Source organism: Accipiter gentilis, chromosome 15 (assembly GCF_929443795.1).
Source record: "Accipiter gentilis chromosome 15, bAccGen1.1, whole genome shotgun sequence".
Classification (NCBI taxonomy): domain Eukaryota; kingdom Metazoa; phylum Chordata; class Aves; order Accipitriformes; family Accipitridae; genus Astur; species Astur gentilis.
Genome location: NC_064894.1, coordinates 14,216,340 through 14,236,492, shown reverse-complemented (window position 1 = coordinate 14,236,492; position 20,153 = coordinate 14,216,340). Strand labels below are relative to the sequence as shown.

At 37.9% G+C, this 20,153-nt stretch overlaps 1 protein-coding gene across 5 annotated transcripts in view; it reads left to right on the top strand.

The window, feature by feature from the left end:
• EPHA7 (EPH receptor A7) overlaps positions 1-20,153 on the top strand; it is a 163,274-nt gene that overhangs the window by 134,404 nt on the left and 8,717 nt on the right. The window contains exons 10-17 of one of the 5 annotated variants that reach the window (XM_049818001.1): positions 612-725; positions 4,983-5,168; positions 5,732-5,793; positions 6,872-7,081; positions 8,140-8,289; positions 12,714-12,907; positions 14,019-14,174; positions 15,363-19,582. In XM_049818001.1, coding sequence (XP_049673958.1) covers positions 612-725; positions 4,983-5,168; positions 5,732-5,793; positions 6,872-7,081; positions 8,140-8,289; positions 12,714-12,907; positions 14,019-14,174; positions 15,363-15,477 — 1,187 coding nt within the window. In that variant the 3' untranslated portion in view covers positions 15,478-19,582. Of the gene's footprint in view, positions 1-599; positions 726-4,982; positions 5,169-5,731; positions 5,794-6,871; positions 7,082-8,139; positions 8,290-12,713; positions 12,908-14,018; positions 14,175-15,362; positions 19,583-20,153 lie in introns of those variants that run through there. The other 4 variants (XM_049818000.1, XM_049818005.1, XM_049818003.1 and 1 more) reach the window with 4 other exon arrangements.

Genomic DNA, 20,153 nt, shown 5'->3' with positions numbered 1-20,153 from the left:
TGCAAGTGTTTCTCATGTTCATATTCTACTGCAAGAAACGTACCTAAGGATATAAATTCTAAGTGCTGTGAATAGTTTAGCTTGGCTTTCGCCACAGTCTGTAAATAATATTATATTCAATAATTTAAGCAAATTGAAGTAGGTGGAGGAGCCTTTCAAATCCCACTAGAAGACAGAGATAACATAAAGAAACGCTGTTTACACAACCTGGGAGAAGAGGATAAGCTGTCCTTGCACAAAAAAGAAAGTTTAACCTCCTCTGCTGCTCTTACACCCCTTCCCCTGCTTTATTTTTGCTCCCACTCAACCCTTGCATTTTATTCCATTGAACGCTCTTTAATATTTATTACTTCTTTCACTTCAAGGTGGAGATGCAGATGCTAATGTTAGTCATTTTTAGAGATGGGATTGTGTACTTGTGTCAACATGCTTGCAGATGATGCCTAAAACTAAGGTTGCCTCTCGGAGCGGCTCTGACTCAGGCAGTGTGGAAGCAGGTTTGCTCTTCCGAGGAGCACTCTGCATAATGAAATTCCTGGGCTGACTGCACAATAAGTGCCTTTGCTTCATCACAGTCATGCTTTCTTACATCATTACAGTTAAATTTCCAGGCACCAAAACCTACATTGACCCTGAAACCTACGAGGACCCAAATAGAGCTGTCCATCAATTCGCCAAGGAGCTAGATGCCTCTTGTATTAAAATTGAGCGTGTGATTGGTGCAGGTAAGGCTGCCGTGGCTTCCTGATTCAACTGTTCCATTTAGCTGGGATCGAAACTCATACATCATAATGACAGGCAAATAATTATACCTCAAGTATAGAAGAACTTTTTGCATTTGCTGGAGTGGTTAAGAGCAATGAAGCTGCACGCGCTTCTAAAATGTAAAAACAAACAGGGGGGGAAACAACAAAAACCAAATAAATAAGTAAATGAAGATTCTTGCTTGACATTGAAAGCTTGTGGGTTTCTAATTCTGTATCTGCTGTTAAAAATGTAATTGGGGGAAGGGGGGCAGTTTTGCTGCCTATTATTTACTGTCAGAGTAAAGGTGTTAGGCACGAGTGCAAATTCTGCTCACTTTCCTTTTGCAAGAGGGCTTTTTGACCTCTGAATTTTTGTTCTTGTGAGTAAGGAAAACTGGCTGCAGCACAAAATCTTAAATAGAGACTAGGAAGGTCTCATTTCTGTATAACAAAATCTTCCCCAAGGCTGTTTTTTGTTCTACCATTTTTCTTTTTGATATTTTATGAATACAAAAAGTTATTGTTTAACTTCTCATGACTGATTGTAATTGCACCAGCATTACATTGCTTTTCTTCCTCTTGAACTGTCTACCACCTACTTAAGCCATGGTGTTCATGCTCTAAAAAGGCAGTTTCATTTGTTTGCATTAATAAGATACGTGACATTTTTATTGCACTACTCCATGTAGTGAAATTAAGTTTCCACGGGTAAGAAAAATATCAAATACTTTGGATTCCTGGAGGAAATGTTCTTTTGCTTTCCTGTTGTTTCATAAAAGTATTAGCAGAATACTTTTAAAATCACCCTGTAGTTTGGCATGCACTGTAAATTACATACTGTGGTATTATTTAAAAAGAGAAGAAGAAATATCTCTAAAATAAGCTGGTCTACCAGTAAAAAATTCTTTACGCTTTGAATTCACAATGCCTCTTTAAAGTAACCTCACTCGTGTTGAATCATGTCTTAATCAAGGAGTAGTACCGTTGAAATTAACAGCACTACTTGAGCAAATTATTCCTTCAGATGAGTAAGAGCATAAGAATCCAGCCCTTGCTAACTAGTAATTTTTGTGATGCTAGACTGGCAGCATGTCTTCTAATAAATACACAATATACAAGATCCAAATTCAAGATTAGCATAGAAAAATTACTGAGCTTTATCTTTTGCTTTAAGTTAAAAACCAGCATAGCAACAGTTCAGAGCACAAAGGTATATTCAGTCGGACTTTGGCGATGACTTCTGAGCAAAATGCTGAAAACACTTCAGTTGCAAATACAGCTTAAAACATATTTTCACTGTTATGACAGAGTAATTCCAGAATGTTAATTTTGTTGACTGCAGATGAATTTATTCTTGATTTTAATGAGTATAACTGATAGCAAAAAACCTAACGTGTGTCGGTAGTCATTCAGAAGAAAGTTAATTAGAAGCGCTATGGTGAAAGCATATTGTGTATGGGGTTTAGCTATGGCTTTGACCTGTTGATGTAGATAGCAAATAGGAGTGAAATGAAATGCAGTCCAGGAACAACAGAATGTTAAAGACCCAAAGAAGCAGCTGAAACTCATACATCAAAGAAGAATATAGAATTTCTACTAGGGACAGCACCAGAAAAGCCACTTAGCAGTCTCACTATGCATCAGCAGTGCTGGCCACATCAGCTATTGAGTGGTGCCATGTCTCTCTCAGACAAACAGGGTGCAAGTATGCTTGTGCTCAATTTGCATGAGGGATATGTGCTTTCCTTGCCAACATTTTCATTACCATCCCGCTGCGGCCACCTGTCAGACACAGAAAATGGTGTCCACTATGTTGAGTCCTTGTTCGTACCACACATGCTTTGTTTTAGCTTCTTCCTTGTTGACATGCTGAGCTAGTGGCTGTGCGGCCGTGCAGTATTCCCACTCTTGTTGTCATATTTTTCTGGATCATTTTGGGGCATCTTTTCAGCTGAATATACTATTTTCTGGGGAATAAAAGTAGTTGTTGGCTAGCATCCTGGCCTGAAATGCATAACATACAAGTTCAAGTTTCTGGTCTGCCTGAGAGCGAGTGATCTGCTTTTGGAAATCAATCAAAATCAGATTACAGAGAGCTGGAAAGGAGTTAAGCCTTAGTGTCTCCCGTGCCAAGTATCCTAATTACCTGGCTCTGAAGTATCACACACACACACACACACACACACACACACGGATACTCACGTCTTGTTTTCGGTGTGGAACAAAAGCAATTTTGGAAGGTACTGCTAGAGAAAATTGTTATCCTTTAGGAAGTTCTTGTGGCTAGGAGCTGTGAGTGAGGTGAGTGGTGAATTCAATAATAGTTATCCATATTGCTAATGAATTGCAGGAGGGAGGCTAAGGCACCAAGCGAAGGGCGTGAGCAGCCAGTTGTTACGTACGTAACAGCTGTGCCTCACGGTATTCATAGCTATGACCTGGCTATTCAGAACGTGACTCCAGTGCCCAAGGACGGCCGGGGCTAATGCCTCACCGGTGCAGGCAGGAACACTGGTACTCTGCCCGGTTAGCTCGGGTACAGCACGGTGTTGACACGGTATATGGAGTTGATTGGAGCTGACCTTAATTCAGCTAGCGTAGAACGGGAGGGCGAGGAATTCGATTCTGTGCGCAGCCATCTCCTATAAGATTTGTAAAAAGAGCCGTGCTGAGCGGAGATTTGCCCAAACAAGCTGGCTGGAAATATTAAGGTCTGGTCAAAGTTCTACCCTTCTGGCTGGAGAACTGTGAAGCTGAGGCCCAGGTACTGTTTCTTTTCCTTCTGAAAGCTCTGGTGTTGGGAATGACTGGAGAACAGTAGTGTTGGAACGGTGATGGTGTCCTAAACAAGATTTCTCAGAACTCATCCATTAGGACAATTTAACATCTACCTCTTCAGGCATTCAGCCCCATTTTCAAGCGTACTTCTCTCCACTGCCAGCCAGACACCTTGCCACTGTGTATGTGCACTTAAGTCCTGATCCCACCAGGTTTCTCAGGACCTCGGTCTATATCCCAAAGGGATTCTCTAATCAAACTCTCTGTGTTAGTCTTTCCTAATTCAGTAATTTTTTTCATCACTCACCCTAAAACATGTCTTGGATGTAGGTGTGTCTGCATACTTGTGCGTACTCAGTAGTTTAATGTTAAGGCACTCCACAGGTATGCAGGAGATAAATTTCAGGCTTGATTTGATTTGGAGGAGGGACTTGGATCTGTATCTCCCGTACCCCACGTAAATTTGCAAAGTACCAGATTATTAAATATTTTTGCAATGAATCTTTCTCTTTTTAAAGAGGTGTTCTCCTTCACGTTGCTACCCTTTTCTCTTGTATATCCCAAGAGATTTTTTCCTCCTGGCTATGGAATAAGGGATCTCTCTTTCTCTCTCTGCTGACACAGCTGTGAGGAAAGGGACAATCCTTAAATCTTTCACAATCTCAATAATAGTGAGGTATATGTATTGCCATTCAGCTTCACATCTCACATGCTTCCATGCTATTTCCTGTCCAATGGAGTCCAATTACACCTCTCCCAAATTATGGGTTTTGAAGCTTCTTTTTTTTTTTGTATTCTTGCTGGCTGTTTGGCCATTTTTTTCACATGCTTCTTCAAGTTCCAATTGTCTGTCAGTTTAGAACCTTTTACAAACTTCCAGCATTTGCTTGTGTTTGTTTAATGTAACAAAATTATTATAAGTCACACCTTTCATTTCATAATCTGCAAAGTAAATTATCCTGCTTGAAGGTAATAATGTAGTGCTTCATTTAACACCATAACGATGTTGAATTAAAAGCAGCTCTGAAAGAGCTGCCTTTTGAAAGAAAAAAAACCATTGGATCTAAACATAGCAAGGAAACCATGTAGAACAGAATGACATTTTCACTTAGAAATGGTATTACCATTTCTGTAATAGTATTTTCTTATGAAAGCCACTTCATTTTTATTTCCTGTTTTTGAAAAAAAAAATGTAACAAATTACTAACAAGTCTTTTAAAAGACTCAAATAACAGTCCTGTAGATTGGCTTAACGTGAAGTGTTTACCCTGTAAGGTACTTAGTCAGCAATTCATTTAAAGCACATGCCTGTCTTTGTGTTCCTAAGTAATCCATTTCAAATATAAACATTCGCATGTTAAATTTAAATGCACGCTTAAGCGTCTAGTTGAATCAAGGCCTAAAAAGAATGTTGCTATTATAGTCGGAGTAATTCGGCATTGATCTACTCCATTTTAGGAGAGTTTGGTGAAGTGTGCAGTGGGCGTCTAAAGCTTCCTGGCAAGAGAGATGTTGCAGTAGCCATAAAAACCCTGAAAGTTGGCTACACTGAAAAGCAAAGGAGAGATTTCCTGTGTGAAGCAAGCATCATGGGACAGTTTGACCACCCCAACGTTGTTCACTTAGAAGGGGTCGTTACCAGAGGTAAGCAGTGGCTCGATCTGTCAGTCAAATAACAACATAATGGCAGAAATTACTTTAGCTTTTTCATGGTCAAAGATTCAAATTATAAACAGGCGGCACACTCCTAATGGATTTTCTCCTGATGTGTAACTAACTAAAACAATACTTACTTTATGCTACAACCTGAGGAAAAAAATTAAGATGCACGCATGATTAAAAGATGAAGTACTTTGAAATATATTATTTTTCTAGTTTCATTTAGCCTCAAAGACCATGCAGAGAGATAAGGTTTCTTATGTCCTTTCATATTATCTGAAGTGTCATTATTCCGGAGCCCTGTTCACACAGCAGGAGTTAGGAGAACACACTGACATTTTGATTTGTATGGTTTAATTTTGTGAATCATGACCACGTTCCATGCAGACATTTAAGAACTTATTAGAACTCAGTAACAGTGCTGGAGGCCTCAGAAATGTTCGTTGTCTCAATGATTCAGCCCTTCAAAGGAATAACATGTGTTTTATCAAAAAAAGGCACTCCATTTGTGTAACAGTTTCTCAAAGAAAACCTGTCTTTTCTTTCAGGGAAACCAGTCATGATTGTAATAGAGTACATGGAGAATGGGGCCTTAGATGCATTTCTTAGGGTGAGTACCAAAATGAAAACATATAATAACATATTTTAAGTCACATATATAATATATTATATATTGTCACTTTTAAAAATATGGTTTTATATACGTGCATATATATATACATAGACATGCATGATATTCATATAATTAAATTATTATAATTATTCCTATAATTATTCATATATAATGAATGTATAATTATTCATTCATTCACTGTAATTATTCATATAATCTGGTTTTCAGACTGAAATGGAGCTTGACAAATACTAGCAGTTCTCTACGTTATTTCAGCAAAACCAGATCAGAAATGAGAGGATCAGACAGGATCACATGGGAACATTCTAGGAATTTGAGTGATTTAATGTGGCATAGACATGGTGGATTTTATTATTGCCACCAGATGAAGTTAACACCACTGATACCTGAAGCCAATCTTCTGCCTTTTGGGAGCAGAATTTTATTGTGTCAGCATGGTGGAAATCAGCGTACGAGAATCCCTAAATGCACTATGGTTGTGTTTAAGAGAAGAACAAAGGAAAAAGAAATGCAAGTCCACAACAATTTAGCATTTTCTGAGTATGTGTTCTGAACTGGCCAGTTCTGATCCTTACCAGGTGTACAAGACAGCGTGAGATGATGTATAAGCACTCCACAGAGAACAGAAAGATTTTGTTTGATAAACTCCAAGCTATGAATAAAATTATCAGTAGCTAGGCTTCCAAAAGGAGATAGGTTTTATTTTCTTGATACAAATAATTATGCTGAGAGATGAAGAGCATAAAGGCAAAATATAAAGCACTGTGCATCAGGTAATGTCTCATAGAAGAGACTTTCCCTGCCTTAGCCAGAAATTTATAGTGATTAGCAAGTTTTGTTAACTTCTAGTACATTAACTACTCAGACATTTCTTAACTGGATGTACTGCTTTATCTCTGAAGAAAATAAAACTTGTGTTTGAAGTGAGTTTCTTTGCCCCAGGTTGAATTGCTACAGAAGTAGTAAATAAGTAGAAAGCTAAAGTTGTAAAACTAATTCTTATTTCTCTTCTCAGCTATACTAACAAGAATTGCTGCTCCTTTCTTCCCTCCAGAAACATGATGGGCAATTTACAGTCATTCAGCTAGTGGGAATGTTGAGAGGAATTGCTGCTGGAATGAGATATTTGGCCGATATGGGATATGTACACAGGGATCTTGCAGCACGCAATATTCTTGTCAACAGCAACCTTGTTTGTAAAGTGTCAGACTTTGGCCTTTCCAGAGTTATAGAAGATGATCCAGAGGCCGTCTACACTACTACCGTAAGAGAAATCGATGGGTTTTAGTAGTTTTGAGATATGGTTATTAGGAAGAAGCACATCTTCTAGAGAGTATAGATAAAAGAAAAACGTTAATTGCTTGAGAAATGTTAACCAGTCAAAATGAAAAGAGTCTCTGCAGAAATCTGGCTCTAATAAGGGATTGATATTTTTGTAAGAACATACATTTTTATTTGGTAAAGTTCTAAAAATTTTGCACAGTATCTTCATTATTCCCTTCCTCCTGATTTTCTGTTTGAACAAATACAGAAGTTTTACCCATAAAAATTTTAATCATTTCGTTTACTATGAGTCAATTAAAATATTTGTAGGCTATTACTATTTTTCAGACTAGATTTTATCTCGCCAAAAAGTTGACTAGCTTGAGGCTAGACTGTGACAAAGCTCAACTCCTGTATTTTCCCTTGCTTTTGGGTGGGACGCTTTTCTTAAATAAGCATTCATCGGGCACACTATGCTCTTTATTCTTTTGTTGAGCCAGCTCCACTTTCCCACCCGTGGGGCCTCACTGTACCTATTTTCTCATGCTGAGGGAAGGAGGGGCCCCTGGAATCTGCTCCGACAGGCGCAGGGATCTGGGAAACTGCACCGGCGTTCGCGGCCGTCACTCCTGCCGCTGGGCTCTAAGTGGGATCCTGGTTTAAAAATGTCAGACCGATATTTCAGAGGAGCCGTATGACAAGTCAAGGGGATTTGTATGCACAGGATGAGATTCCCCTCACCTAGCTTCAGCCAGCCAGGAGTCAAATGACTAGTGTAAATAAGACATCTAAGCAGCCCCTTAAAATGAATGGCGCGATAAGCACTTCCAGAGAAATGCATCCCCCTTAGCTTACACAGGTATCTACGTTTCTATGGTCCAGGTGTTTTAAGAGCCTAAACTTCCTTAGACTCTTTTGAAAATTCTTCAATCGGTCAACTATAGGAGACGATGTAAGTGCTGCTTTTGATGTTGATGGAAATAAATGCCCTCTATGGAATATGATACGGAAATTCTGTGGAGGAAAAGGAAAACTTTCTTCTTTTCTTCTTTTTCATAGGGTGGAAAAATTCCAGTGAGATGGACAGCTCCAGAGGCCATCCAGTACCGCAAATTTACATCAGCCAGCGATGTGTGGAGTTATGGAATAGTTATGTGGGAAGTAATGTCTTATGGAGAACGGCCTTACTGGGACATGTCAAATCAAGATGTAGGTTATACTTTGTCTGTTTGTGAGTGTGTATGTGCGTATGTGTTTTTTAGAAAAACAAAAATTACATATTGTAAACACATACATATGTGTTTCACTATACATGCATAAAGTGTTGGCTTAGAAATAATGTTTATCAAAATACTGTAGGTTTCTCACAAAATGAAAAAGTTACAGAGCTTTCACTTTTTACCTAAATCTCTAAATTGTTCTTCTGCCATGTGGATGTTGTAGGTTTCTGTCCTGAGTATCAAGTAAAATTGGAGCATCAAAAATAATAATATGTGCTCTTTATTACACTTAAGCATAGAAGGAATTAATTTTTTCCAATAAAAAATAATTCTGAGGTTTCTGACCTCAGAGCAATGAGTAATCAGTTGAAAAAACTTGTTAGAAATCTGAGTGGCAGTTAATGACCTACTTTGGCTTTTTCAAGTTAATTATGCTGATTTAACAATACCCTTGTTTGCATAAAATATGACCCAGAGCAACAGGTCAGCAGTAATAGAACAGGTGGGTGTTAATCTTGATTTCTGACAAGAGTATATATTAATGTAGAAAGTACACAGGAAAAAGCCATACAGGTGAGAAAGATGTCAGAAAGAGTCTCATTTAAAGTTCTTCAGGTCAGGGGCTTGAGTGGGTTTTTTATTATTATTATTTTATTTTTTGATTGAATGATCGACATCAAAGTTGAAAAAAAAAGATAAAAGTGTAAATGATGAGTCAGTTTGGCACAGTGCAAAGTTGTTAATATTTGACAGGTCTCAGTGTCAAAGATTTCATGGACTGTCAAAATATGGGCAAACAAGTCCTTGGGGCAGAGAAAGAGAAATATTTACATTCCCTAGACACCCAGTAGAGTTTCATTTCTTTTGACACCTTCCTTCTGTACTAGATTCAAACATAAAAGAAGTCTGACAGGAATATAAGATGCCTCAAAGGCAAACCTTACCTATCCTTCAGGGAACAATAAGGAAAAACTTTTAAATAGGGGAGAAATTTTGGTATCTTCATGCTTTTTGTTGGATTTTGAAAAGTATTCCCTCTATTGAAAACTTCAGGTAAAGTGCATGAATGAACCTTTTTCATAAAACAGCTAATTACCACTTCTTGCAGTTTCATCTCTTTTTAGCATGTTACATAATAATCTTCAATAGCACATAGTTAAAAGATGCATCAATTGCTTGGCAAAATGATTTCAGACATTCTTGTATGCTGTCATCTTCAAGCATGTCCTCCCAAAACATATACACATCCTACCAATCCCATAGATAAATCTATGATGCAAAAATTTAGAATCATCTAGTTATTTATTCTCCTTCACAGTTACCAACGGGATTACTTAACTGGAATAAAAAATGGTGAATGTGTCTCTTCTAATTTTGCATATACACTCAGGCAGTTTATATATCTTAAGTGTGTCGTTTTGCCTAAAAGTGGATGTGGGTGTAGTCATAGAACAGATGAGATCTCTGAAAAATATGTCTCCCTGACTTCGGATCTTTAGATGGCATTTCTTTAATTCTGGAGTTCCCCCAACATCTCTGAGCAGTGGGCTCCCCTCAGCTTAATCCTTGCTGGTAACAGTAGCCCTGAAACCACTGCACTTTACCCTATTCCCCTATTAGACTGCTGGTGTTTGCTAGTTCTTGCTCCCATTCCGTTACTGACCATAGCGCGGTTTCGTTCTTCAGAAAAGGGCAAGAGCTTAGGCTTACATATCCTTTCTGTGCTGTACTCCTGGATGTGTTACCATTATTATGATTATTAATCTGTATTAGTATTATATACCCAGAAGCAGAGTGATAACATCACGTTGTCCAGTTACCCTTATTTAATACTTCTTTGTTGGCAGCCAGTATATACAGTGAACGGACCTGGCCCTCTTCTAATCTAGTTTACATCTTCAGCCTGATTATGATAAAAGGATACTTGACTTCTAGCAGTATTCCCTTTTTCTCTTTTTGCAGCAAAAGCAGAATTTGAAAAACAAATTGTGGGAAGTGTAAATAATATAAATCAATTCTATTACTAAGAACTCCAGCTGTGTTCTCTTTGTAGCTTTGCTTATTTAAAAAAAAATAATAAAATCCTGCATCTATTTCATTATCTCTGAGTACAGATTTTTGGAACCCCACCTTTCTTAGCAGAGTAGATACTTGTAGTACCCTTCAAAGTGCCCAAGTTTTGTATAAACTTTTTTTTTTTTTTTTCATTTTATAAAAAGAAACTTTACTTACCAATAGTTTAGAATGTTATTTTCAGTGTTTTGGATATTCCCAGCAATTTTATCCATCTCTAGCTTACTTATTATTTTGTATTTCCCAGTTTCATCCTTCTTGCTCAGAATACACATCAAAGAAGCTGATTCTGCAGTATCCTCAAAGCCTTTTAAAAATAATGTCATCGTCTTGATTCACACCTCTCTTCAGGTTTCTCTGCAGGTCATAGTGAAGGTGGAAGAGTCCTGTTCATGAACCTTTCATTCATGTTTTCACTATCCCTTACACTCTTGGATATAGGCTTATCTAGATGGTTTGCCAGTTCTAAGGGTCTTAGAAGTTTTGGTGGTTGTGTTGCTGTTGCTGTTACCTACTTTTTCATTCCTCATTAGTTGTCTCTGTGTTCTGACCTCTTAAGCAACTGCTTCGTTTGTAGTAAATCATATGTAGTATGCACAACGGGTTTAATACCTTTCACCTTTTAGAAGGTCAGAAATTTCTACATTACTTTTCATAGCACATCAGTTGTTTTATACCCACTGTAGCTTATTTTTCACTTTTATTCCAGCGCTACTTCTAAGCGTAAGGAGCTGTTCTTTTGTTTGTTTTTTTTTTTCTCTTAATACTGCTCTAACAGATCCTATATTTTACTTTTAATGTTTTCTTTCCTATACAGTACTGTTCTTCCAGTTTCCCTGTTCTGCTGCAGAAATCCTCTCTCCCCACCCTGTCTGACAGATAACTTCACTGTCTCTGAAAGGTCACTGCACTCATTCTTCAAGGTGTGGATGTTACTGCAGGAACTGAATATTTCTCAGTCATTTTTGAGCTGTAGGACAGTACTGTCATTCTAAATGTTCAGATAGAAAGCTGAGGCCCAGGGAGATGAGGCAACTTCCCGGAGGTCGGAAGGACGTTCTGTGACACAAACCTGCAGTAAGTGCCCTACCACTGGGCTATGCCTCCTCTTTTCACAAAACTTCTTTTCTGCAAAAGGTTTTGATACAATCGTGGATTTCAGCCAGCTTTTTGAAGGTCATTTTGTATTCTTTGCGGTTCTGTCTACTTCGCAGTCCACTGCTTTTGCTTTTTCTCACACAACCTATAGAATATTTTCTATCCGAGGTTATTATTTTTCACTAAACCTTGGATATTCACCAACTTTATTTATCATACCAGATCTACTTCCTAGGGCTACATCCAGAACAGCTTCTGATCTTGCTTTCTGTACAAACCGAGGAAGAAGACAGTCCTGTGCACTACCCTTCAGGAACAAGCACCCTTCCTTAGCAATTCTAATACTGCTATGTCAGTCAATGTCAGTATACTTGAAATCCCCCATGAACGGTGTTTTAGCCCTTTTTCACAAGCCTTTCTTATCTGCCTTGTTTCCTGATGTGCTTTCTTATCCTGCCCTCAAGGTTTACAGCAGTTTCCTGTGATTTTACTTTACCCATTTTTATTTTTTACTTAAATCCAAATGGACTTGGCTAAGGAAGTCAACGAGCGGGTGTAATTCTTGGTTCTGACATTTATTCTCTCCTTCAATCGTATCATCATCTAGAAGCATCTCTTATTAAATCTAACTCTCTGTTTAGGTGATATATTAAAATACATTCAGCCAGGTCTTCCTCTCTCACGTGGCACATTTCTGCTACTTTATCATTAATATAACATGGCTAGACATAGAATACAACTTTTTTCCCTAACGATTTCTGTCTGCTAAACATTTTTCTTGGATCCTTTTATAATATCTTCAGGCTTTTTGTATTTTATATGTGCATTCACAGATCCCTATCCATTTACAAGTCAGTTGCTTCTACCACACACTCTTTCATAAAAGCCTTGGGGCAAGTAATAATGCTTTCTGAAATAACTCCATTTATCAATCTATCTGTTGCTCCCCTGGTGAATTTAATTGTTGTTCCCTGCTGCTCACTTGACTAGGTAATATAGCTGTGTTCTGCACATATAGAACAATATGCTTAATAAGCCCAAAGATAAAGTCGTGGAAATTATTTGAAAACATGAAGGCTAGTGTCAAAACAACAGACTCCTATTTTTGCAACACTGATGGCAAGTTTTAGTTTGTTGATTTTTTTTTCTTTATTTCTTTTTCTTTTATTTCTTGATCTGGGTAGCAAGATATATTCCTTAAACATCTCATGATGAAAATTTATTAACTGTGTTGGTTACTAGGTTATAAAAGCAATCGAAGAAGGCTATCGTTTGCCAGCACCCATGGATTGCCCAGCAGGACTGCACCAGCTGATGCTAGATTGTTGGCAGAAGGAGCGCGGTGAAAGGCCAAAGTTTGAGCAGATAGTTGGTATTCTGGACAAAATGATTAGAAACCCAAATAGCTTGAAAACCCCACTGGGAACCTGTAGCAGGTAAGAAAAGCTTTAGTGTGTGCTCTTACAATGGTGCACGTGGGTCGGTTATGGATGTTCTGCTTGGTGGCTGGTTCCAGTTCACACTTAGTCCATGTGTCTCTCAGTTCCTCCTGCCTTCTGTTCCCTGTTCTTCCCTTCCCTCATTTGCCCTTCTTTTTTTACCATGCTGAACAAAGCCAAAAAGGACTTTCTTAAAAAAAGAACCAAAATAAAGTAAATATCATGGAACTAACACATTTCTCGGTAAACTGCTGCCCACTCGTCACTCTTTCCACACTCTCACCACTAGCAGTCTTTGTTTTCCTTGTTTCTTAAAATTGTGAAGTCTGGAGGGCAAGGATCATCATCTATTGTAGTTTTATATGATGCATCCCTTGCCCTAGCAACTGCTACTGTAGAAATAGTTATTAATAATACTCATGCTTGGCCAATGTACTTTGACATGCTACACTCTAGATTTTTACCTTTCATTTTCTGGCTTTAACTCCTTTCAGCAATTGCATCGCATTGTATTTCATGGTGTAGCTTTTAATGGCTTCTTCAAAAATTTCAGGTGAATTATTTAATCATGGTAATCTTTTGATCTGCTAGCTAGATCACTGCACTAGGGAATCAACTGGCCTGTGTTCTGCTCCCAGTTCTTCTACTGACTGATTTGCTGTGTGACCTTAAGCAACTTACTTTGTGTCTCTGCTCTTTCCTTGTCTTTGTTTTGTCCCATCCGATTGAAAAATGGGAATAGCTACTACTATATTTTCTAAGATGCTTAGAAGAACAGCATCTCTATTTTACTCAGCAACTTTAGTTGCAGCAGCTGTCACGCTAGGTAATAAGGTTGATTTTCTGTTGGTAACAATAGTCCGTTAGGCTGATTTTGCTCACTCTGACCTTTCATCTTTTACATGAATAAACTTAGGAAGTACATATTGTGAGCTACAGAGTAGTCAAGAGCTATTCACAGAATAATCTAAACTGTGTAAAAGGCCTATTACTTTCTATTCTTGACCTTTTTAATACCCCAGACTTATTTGACTCTCACCTTGCTAAATACTCCCTGATGTTTTACTCTCTTTGGAAACAACTTACTTTCCTTTTTCCTTCTCCGTAGACCAATTAGCCCTCTTCTGGACCAGAACACTCCCGATTTTACCACTTTCTGCTCCGTAGGCGAATGGTTACAAGCTATTAAGATGGAAAGATATAAGGATAATTTCACAGCAGCAGGCTACAACTCTCTTGAATCAGTTGCCAGGATGACTATTGAGTAAGTTAGTACTGGGCATGTTTAACTTGCATTTAGGGAATTTCTAGGTAAACTAATACACAATGTTCAACTCCAAAACTTTGCCCTGAGTACAAACATGGTACTCGGGGTTAAGCCAGCCGGTTTAGCAGCTGATGATGTTATATTAGAGCATCCCATGAAAGGGCAAATACCCTGCTACCTATGTGTGGCATCACTTTTTTCCTTGCTTTTGAGACCAATTGAAATAACACCAAGGGGCTAGAATTTGAGGGAGAATGTGGCCCATTTCAAAGTATGTATGTGTAGGAAAATAACCACTTTCCCTCCACTACCTAATTGGTACCTTTTTCCAGATGTGTACTAGGAAGGTGTGGAATTTTCTTCTAATTGGCTGGGGGCTGTCTGTGTCCTGCAAGAAATGGCTTTGCATCAGGATAAAAGTCTATAGAAGCAAAACAATTTTCTGAAGGCAAGCATGGCCTGTATTGGTACTGCCATCTTAAAACAGGTCTTCTTGGCGCCCTGCAAACAACATTCTTGTCCTGGTGGTTGCCAAACACGTGCAATTCCTCTCACAGAGAGCAGTGGTTTTCTAAACAAGTTTTTTAACAGTATTCTCGAGTTTGCAACCCTACTCTTATCTGCCTGGTATCACTAGGGGTCTAAGCCTATAGCTTGGGAGCTGTCATCAGAGCCCACGAGCTTCTGCTAGGTCAGTACCACTAGTAGCGGTGGAATTGAAACAGCTGCTCGTCTTCCGTTTGCATGATGGGTATGGGTCAATATGCAAAGGGTTTCTCTAGGCATCTCTTTAGGAAGCAGAATGTGATCCCCAAAATCTTGTATTTATACATAACTTTGTCCTGAAAGGTGCCTGAAGTATTTTACAAGAGAGGTGTCTCTTGCTTTGGGTGTCCTTAAAGGCCACAATAAAAGATTATCGTAGTGCAAAACATACTGGCCTCGTTCTCAGATGTGGAGACACAGGCAGTGTAATTACATGACACCCGCCATGTAACTGCACTCCTCGTTGAGAAGTTGCACAGTGCCTGTATGAACTTCACAGCACTGAGCTGAGGTTCCAGTGTAGCTTCAATGTTAGAAGCCTGTAGCCCAGACCACTACGTAGCTTTGACTCACAGTTGAATACCATACAATAGCAGTCTAAGTTGAAAAATTAACAATGTACGCATTTATCTTCCCCAGGGATGTGATGAGTTTAGGGATCACGTTGGTTGGTCATCAAAAGAAAATCATGAGCAGCATTCAGACTATGAGAGCACAAATGCTACATTTACACGGCACTGGCATCCAAGTGTGATAGACATTTCTCCCTTATGAGGGAGGTGACAGACTGAGAGAACAGCACTGGCCTTCAGTATATATGAAGTGCTGCTAGAAGACACTTGATTTCCTGGGTCCTTCCTGCAGTGAATAGAAGAGCTACAAGAAGCACCTACAGACTTGAACTCCTAAGTGCCACCAGAATTTATGAAAAGGGAATTAGGATCCACCAGTGGTGGCAAGGAAAAAACAGCAGTGACAATAAACAAAGTACTACCTGAATAAACATACAAACACCTTGAGCTCTCTAACCTCCTTTTTATCTAATAGACTTTTTAAATGTACATAAAAATTTAAAAAAGAATATATTTGTCAGATAAAATCATGATATTATTGTTGAATTCAACAAAATATTTTCCTTAAATCTGTGATTTCTGAATCTTTTTTTAATCATTTGTGTTTATTCTTCATAAAGACTTTCTTTTAGTATGATGTTTATATCTTTGGACCTTTTTAGTGCTAATTCTATGACACATTACTACACTGGGTACCTCTGAAGGATTATTTGAGTTCCTAGAGATTTAAGAAGCATGACCAAGCAATGTATATCTGTCCGAACTTTGGTATCCTTTTGTGCCATTTGCTTTTGTTAAATCAGCACCGTATTGACATGGCTAGCTAATTGGCAGGGAGTCAGGAAAATGCAAGTTGCCAAGAGCTCTGATATTTTTTAAAGAATTTTTTAATGTTACACATATACTATCTTTTAAAAGAAAATAAAAGAGAAAAAAAAAAAAAAAAAAAAAAAAAAAAACAGAAAAGAAAAAAGAAAAGCAATAATGACCCCTAAGTAGTTCTAGGCACTTTTAGCAAATTGTTTGCAACATGATTTTAATGGACTAGAGTTAAAGTGAGATATATTCTAAGATGTAGATTACAACTGTAAACCTGCTGAGACACTGCATTGAATGGACAAGAGATTGTAGGAGTGTCTCAGAACACGGGTGCAGTTCTCCAGTGTTACCTAAACCATTTAATCTGAGCACATCACATTTTTTTTCAATACTCTGCATTAGCAAATCTGAGAGAAATAGCTGGCGTATATTTTATATGAGTTCAAGCCGTATGCAGTCCAGCTGTCAGAATAAGGACATAGATTTTATATGAGAACTGTAGAGCATGAGGCAAGGGGCAGTTCAAAATTTTCAATTTTTTTTTACAGGCTTTTGCTGCTCTGAACAAACATGCGTGTGCATGCTCACACAGACACAACAGTCATTCATCAGGAACACAGATGCAAGAGTAGTTCCTCAGTGGAATATCTTTTTACACCATTTACTTCTATATGAATTTCATTTGACTAAAATATTTAACTACCATAAGCAATAATGAACGGTGTCTTTACAGATATTGCAGGAATGTATATGAACCAGAGAGAATTGCTTTAAAAAAAATTCTGAAAATTGTGAACTACCCCAGCAATGAAATGCTGTACTTCCAAAGAGAATTGGGCTGCTTCTATTGATTTTGATAGAGAAAGATCCCAGGGATCAGTCATAAATTGGTCTTGTTTGATAATGTGGGCATCCACACAAAAAAAATAAAAACAAAAGAAAAACCCTGTAAATGTTCCTTTGTAAAACTTGTAAATTTTATTTATACTGTCTTGTTTTGTACACACATTTATGTGTAGTGAGCTCTGAATACATTGAAAATGCACTATATTTTTCTATTTTAATTGCAGAGCATCACAAACAAACATGTATATTCAGTGCGACATAATGTGTTTTCCCACATTTAGGACCAAAGATAGTTATCAAAAACTTAAATGCATCATTTTCCCCCTCCTTTTTTTCCCCTCCTTTTTAGGTCACTGTACAGTGTTATATTTGTCATTTTATTTATTTGTTTCATTAGAAAAATCAGTTTGGTTATACTAATTTTTTGTCCCCCCTGCCTTTGTTGAAGAAAATCTGTAAAAAGCTTTTAACTAGCATAATCCCGTTACATAGACACTTCCATTTGTAATCTTTGTAATAGACTGTAAATATATTTTTGGAACTATAATGCAATGTGCATAAGGGTTATTTTTCAGTGTCCATATATGATTGTTTATACAATTCACAGCACTTTACAGTCATGCTGAGAAGCCTAATTTATTGCCTGGATTTGGGCAGAGTAAGAAAAAAAGGTGAATATTCTTATTTCGTATTAGATTGTCATTCAGTAGAAATGAAGTTATTTTCATGTATGCAGCTCAAGATGGTTTTTTAACTATTAAAATTAATTTTCTAGAAATGCTGTAGAACTAAGACGCAGAGTAGACTGCATGCCCAATATTGAAATTAGTGCACACAAGCACTCGGCCAAGGCACTTCGAGTAGCCATTGGAACACGCTTAATTAATAAACATCCATTTTGTGTTATAACAAATGCTAAGTGCCTCACTACTGGGGTGAGCATCTGTGGGCAACTGCACAGGGTGCTTGTCAGTTTTGCTGCTGCTTTAGGCACCCAGCTATGAATTTAGGAGTCTTAAGTTCAGACACCTGCTTCCTTATAAATCTCGGCTATTGTTTCTAAGGGCTCGGTGATTAAAGGTGCGATGCAGCAATGCTGGTATTGCTGAGAACCCACAAACCCTAAATGCAAGGGAGTTGAGGCCGGGCTTCACCTTTAGGACTCATTCAATATTGTGAAGCACAGCGGCCTCGAGGCGTGTGTGGTGACCTGGGCTCACACGTGGAAAAGTGAGGGCCCTAATGGTATTTCTTCCTGATTTTTCCTTGTTTGATTTAAGCCATCTTCTTTGAATAGTAAATATATTTTAGCATTCATCTATATACCTTGACTGCCTTAATGTTGCCACAGATTTTTACACATTTGAGAGTGGTAGAGTAGACCCAGAAAGCACAATCGCTATCAATACTCCTATTGTATCTATCTGTTCAGAACACTACTGCAATTTAGAGCACATGCATGTAAATGGATTTGTAACTGGTAGAGCAGCAACATATTGATGTTGGTTGCAGTTCCCCAGGCTCCAGGAAAACATAGTCCAGTGTAAAAAAAATAAAGTGCCAGAGAAAGTTGATGTTCATGGGAGGAACTGAAGAAAAATTTGGGTCAGAGGGAGAATTAAAGGCTAAACGACGAAATAAAGAAATTATCTTCATTCTGGCTTAATTTCATTGAATTTGGAAATTGTGCATCGCTAAAGACAGATTATCAGGCTGTCAGTGAGGCTGATCTTTCTTGACTTTATCCACCTACAAGCATCTAAAAGAGAGATGCCTAAGACAAGCGGGATGAATCTCCCTCTGGGAATGCTTATCTCCATTACCTGTAGAGGGAACCCAGATGATTAGCTTAAATTAGGCGTCTAATATCTAGATAGTTAAAGTTAGGTGAGGTGATTCCTACCCTATATGTCCCTGGCTGCTACAGTTTCCCCTGCAAGCTGAGTGTTGTAGAAAGGCAGCTCCTCCACTACTAGTATGTCCCCAAATGTATTTAAATTGGGCTTTATCACAGAGAGAGGTGATTTTTTTTTTTTTTTTTTTTTTTAGTTCAGAGATTTGCAACAGATCATCTAAATGCTTTTTGTATATGGGTATTAATTCTTGAAAAAAATTGTGATTGTTCTGAGGAAGACCTGCCTAGTAAATTACAGTTATTTAATATTTTAAATAATCAGAAATATTTGCTGACATACTGCTTCAGTCCAGAGGTTATGTGATCAGATATGATAGTTGCTGTTTGCAAAACCATGTTTATCTAAAGCCTTGTCATGTAAAAATCTCCAGGAGGCAAAGATGCTTAAATGTATCTCAAATTGAATGTTGCCCTTAATATCTCAATAATTGAGCTCTGTCTGTATTATTCTCCATTTAAAATGAGTTTTTTATATTTGTTTAAGCTGGAGTTATCTGGCATCCACTGAGGGAGTTTGAAAAAATGATTTTAAATTAAATTTGCTTTTCTCCACTAATAGTAATATACGGTAAATAGTTTCCACTGTTCTGAATGTTACAAAAATTATTGCTTTAATGTGGGGGATGAATGGGTTTATTTTTGTTTTGTTGTTGGTATTTTTTTACATTTATTTGTTAGTAGTTGAAATAAAAAAAAAATTAATAATTTGTCCTTAACTTTCTAAATAATTGATATATAGCAATTTTGAGAATTATTTAAATTCCGCGACTTTTGGGTTACTACTGAGATGGTGATCATGTCACTACAGCCATAATACCAAGCAGTGCCAAGACACCCTGCCACAAGGGCGGGTTCAGCCGGCATTCGGTTGCCCAGTAATGGGATGAAGCAGTCCACTGGCTGTGTGCGAGGAGTGAAGGCCAACTCAGCCAAAAAAGGGTCATTTCACCTTTTAAAAAATATTTATGTGACATGTTAGAGCTAACACATCCTTAATGCGTTACTTCCCTGCATACAGTTAGAAACTGATATGCTCGTGATATGCATTTGATTTTTGGTGGGGTTTGTTTGTTCGTTTGTTTGTTTGTTTTATTTTAAACAAGTGACATTTGGGGTGCTTGTGGAAGAGAGCAGTTCCCAGACAAGATGACAAGCCCGGTTTAAGACAAGTACAGAACAAATTCTTGCCTAACTAATTCTGGCAGCAGGTGCTGCAGGGATATACAGGCAGTTGGTGTTATGATTTGCTGAGCAACTAGCACAGCAGGGTTGCTGCAT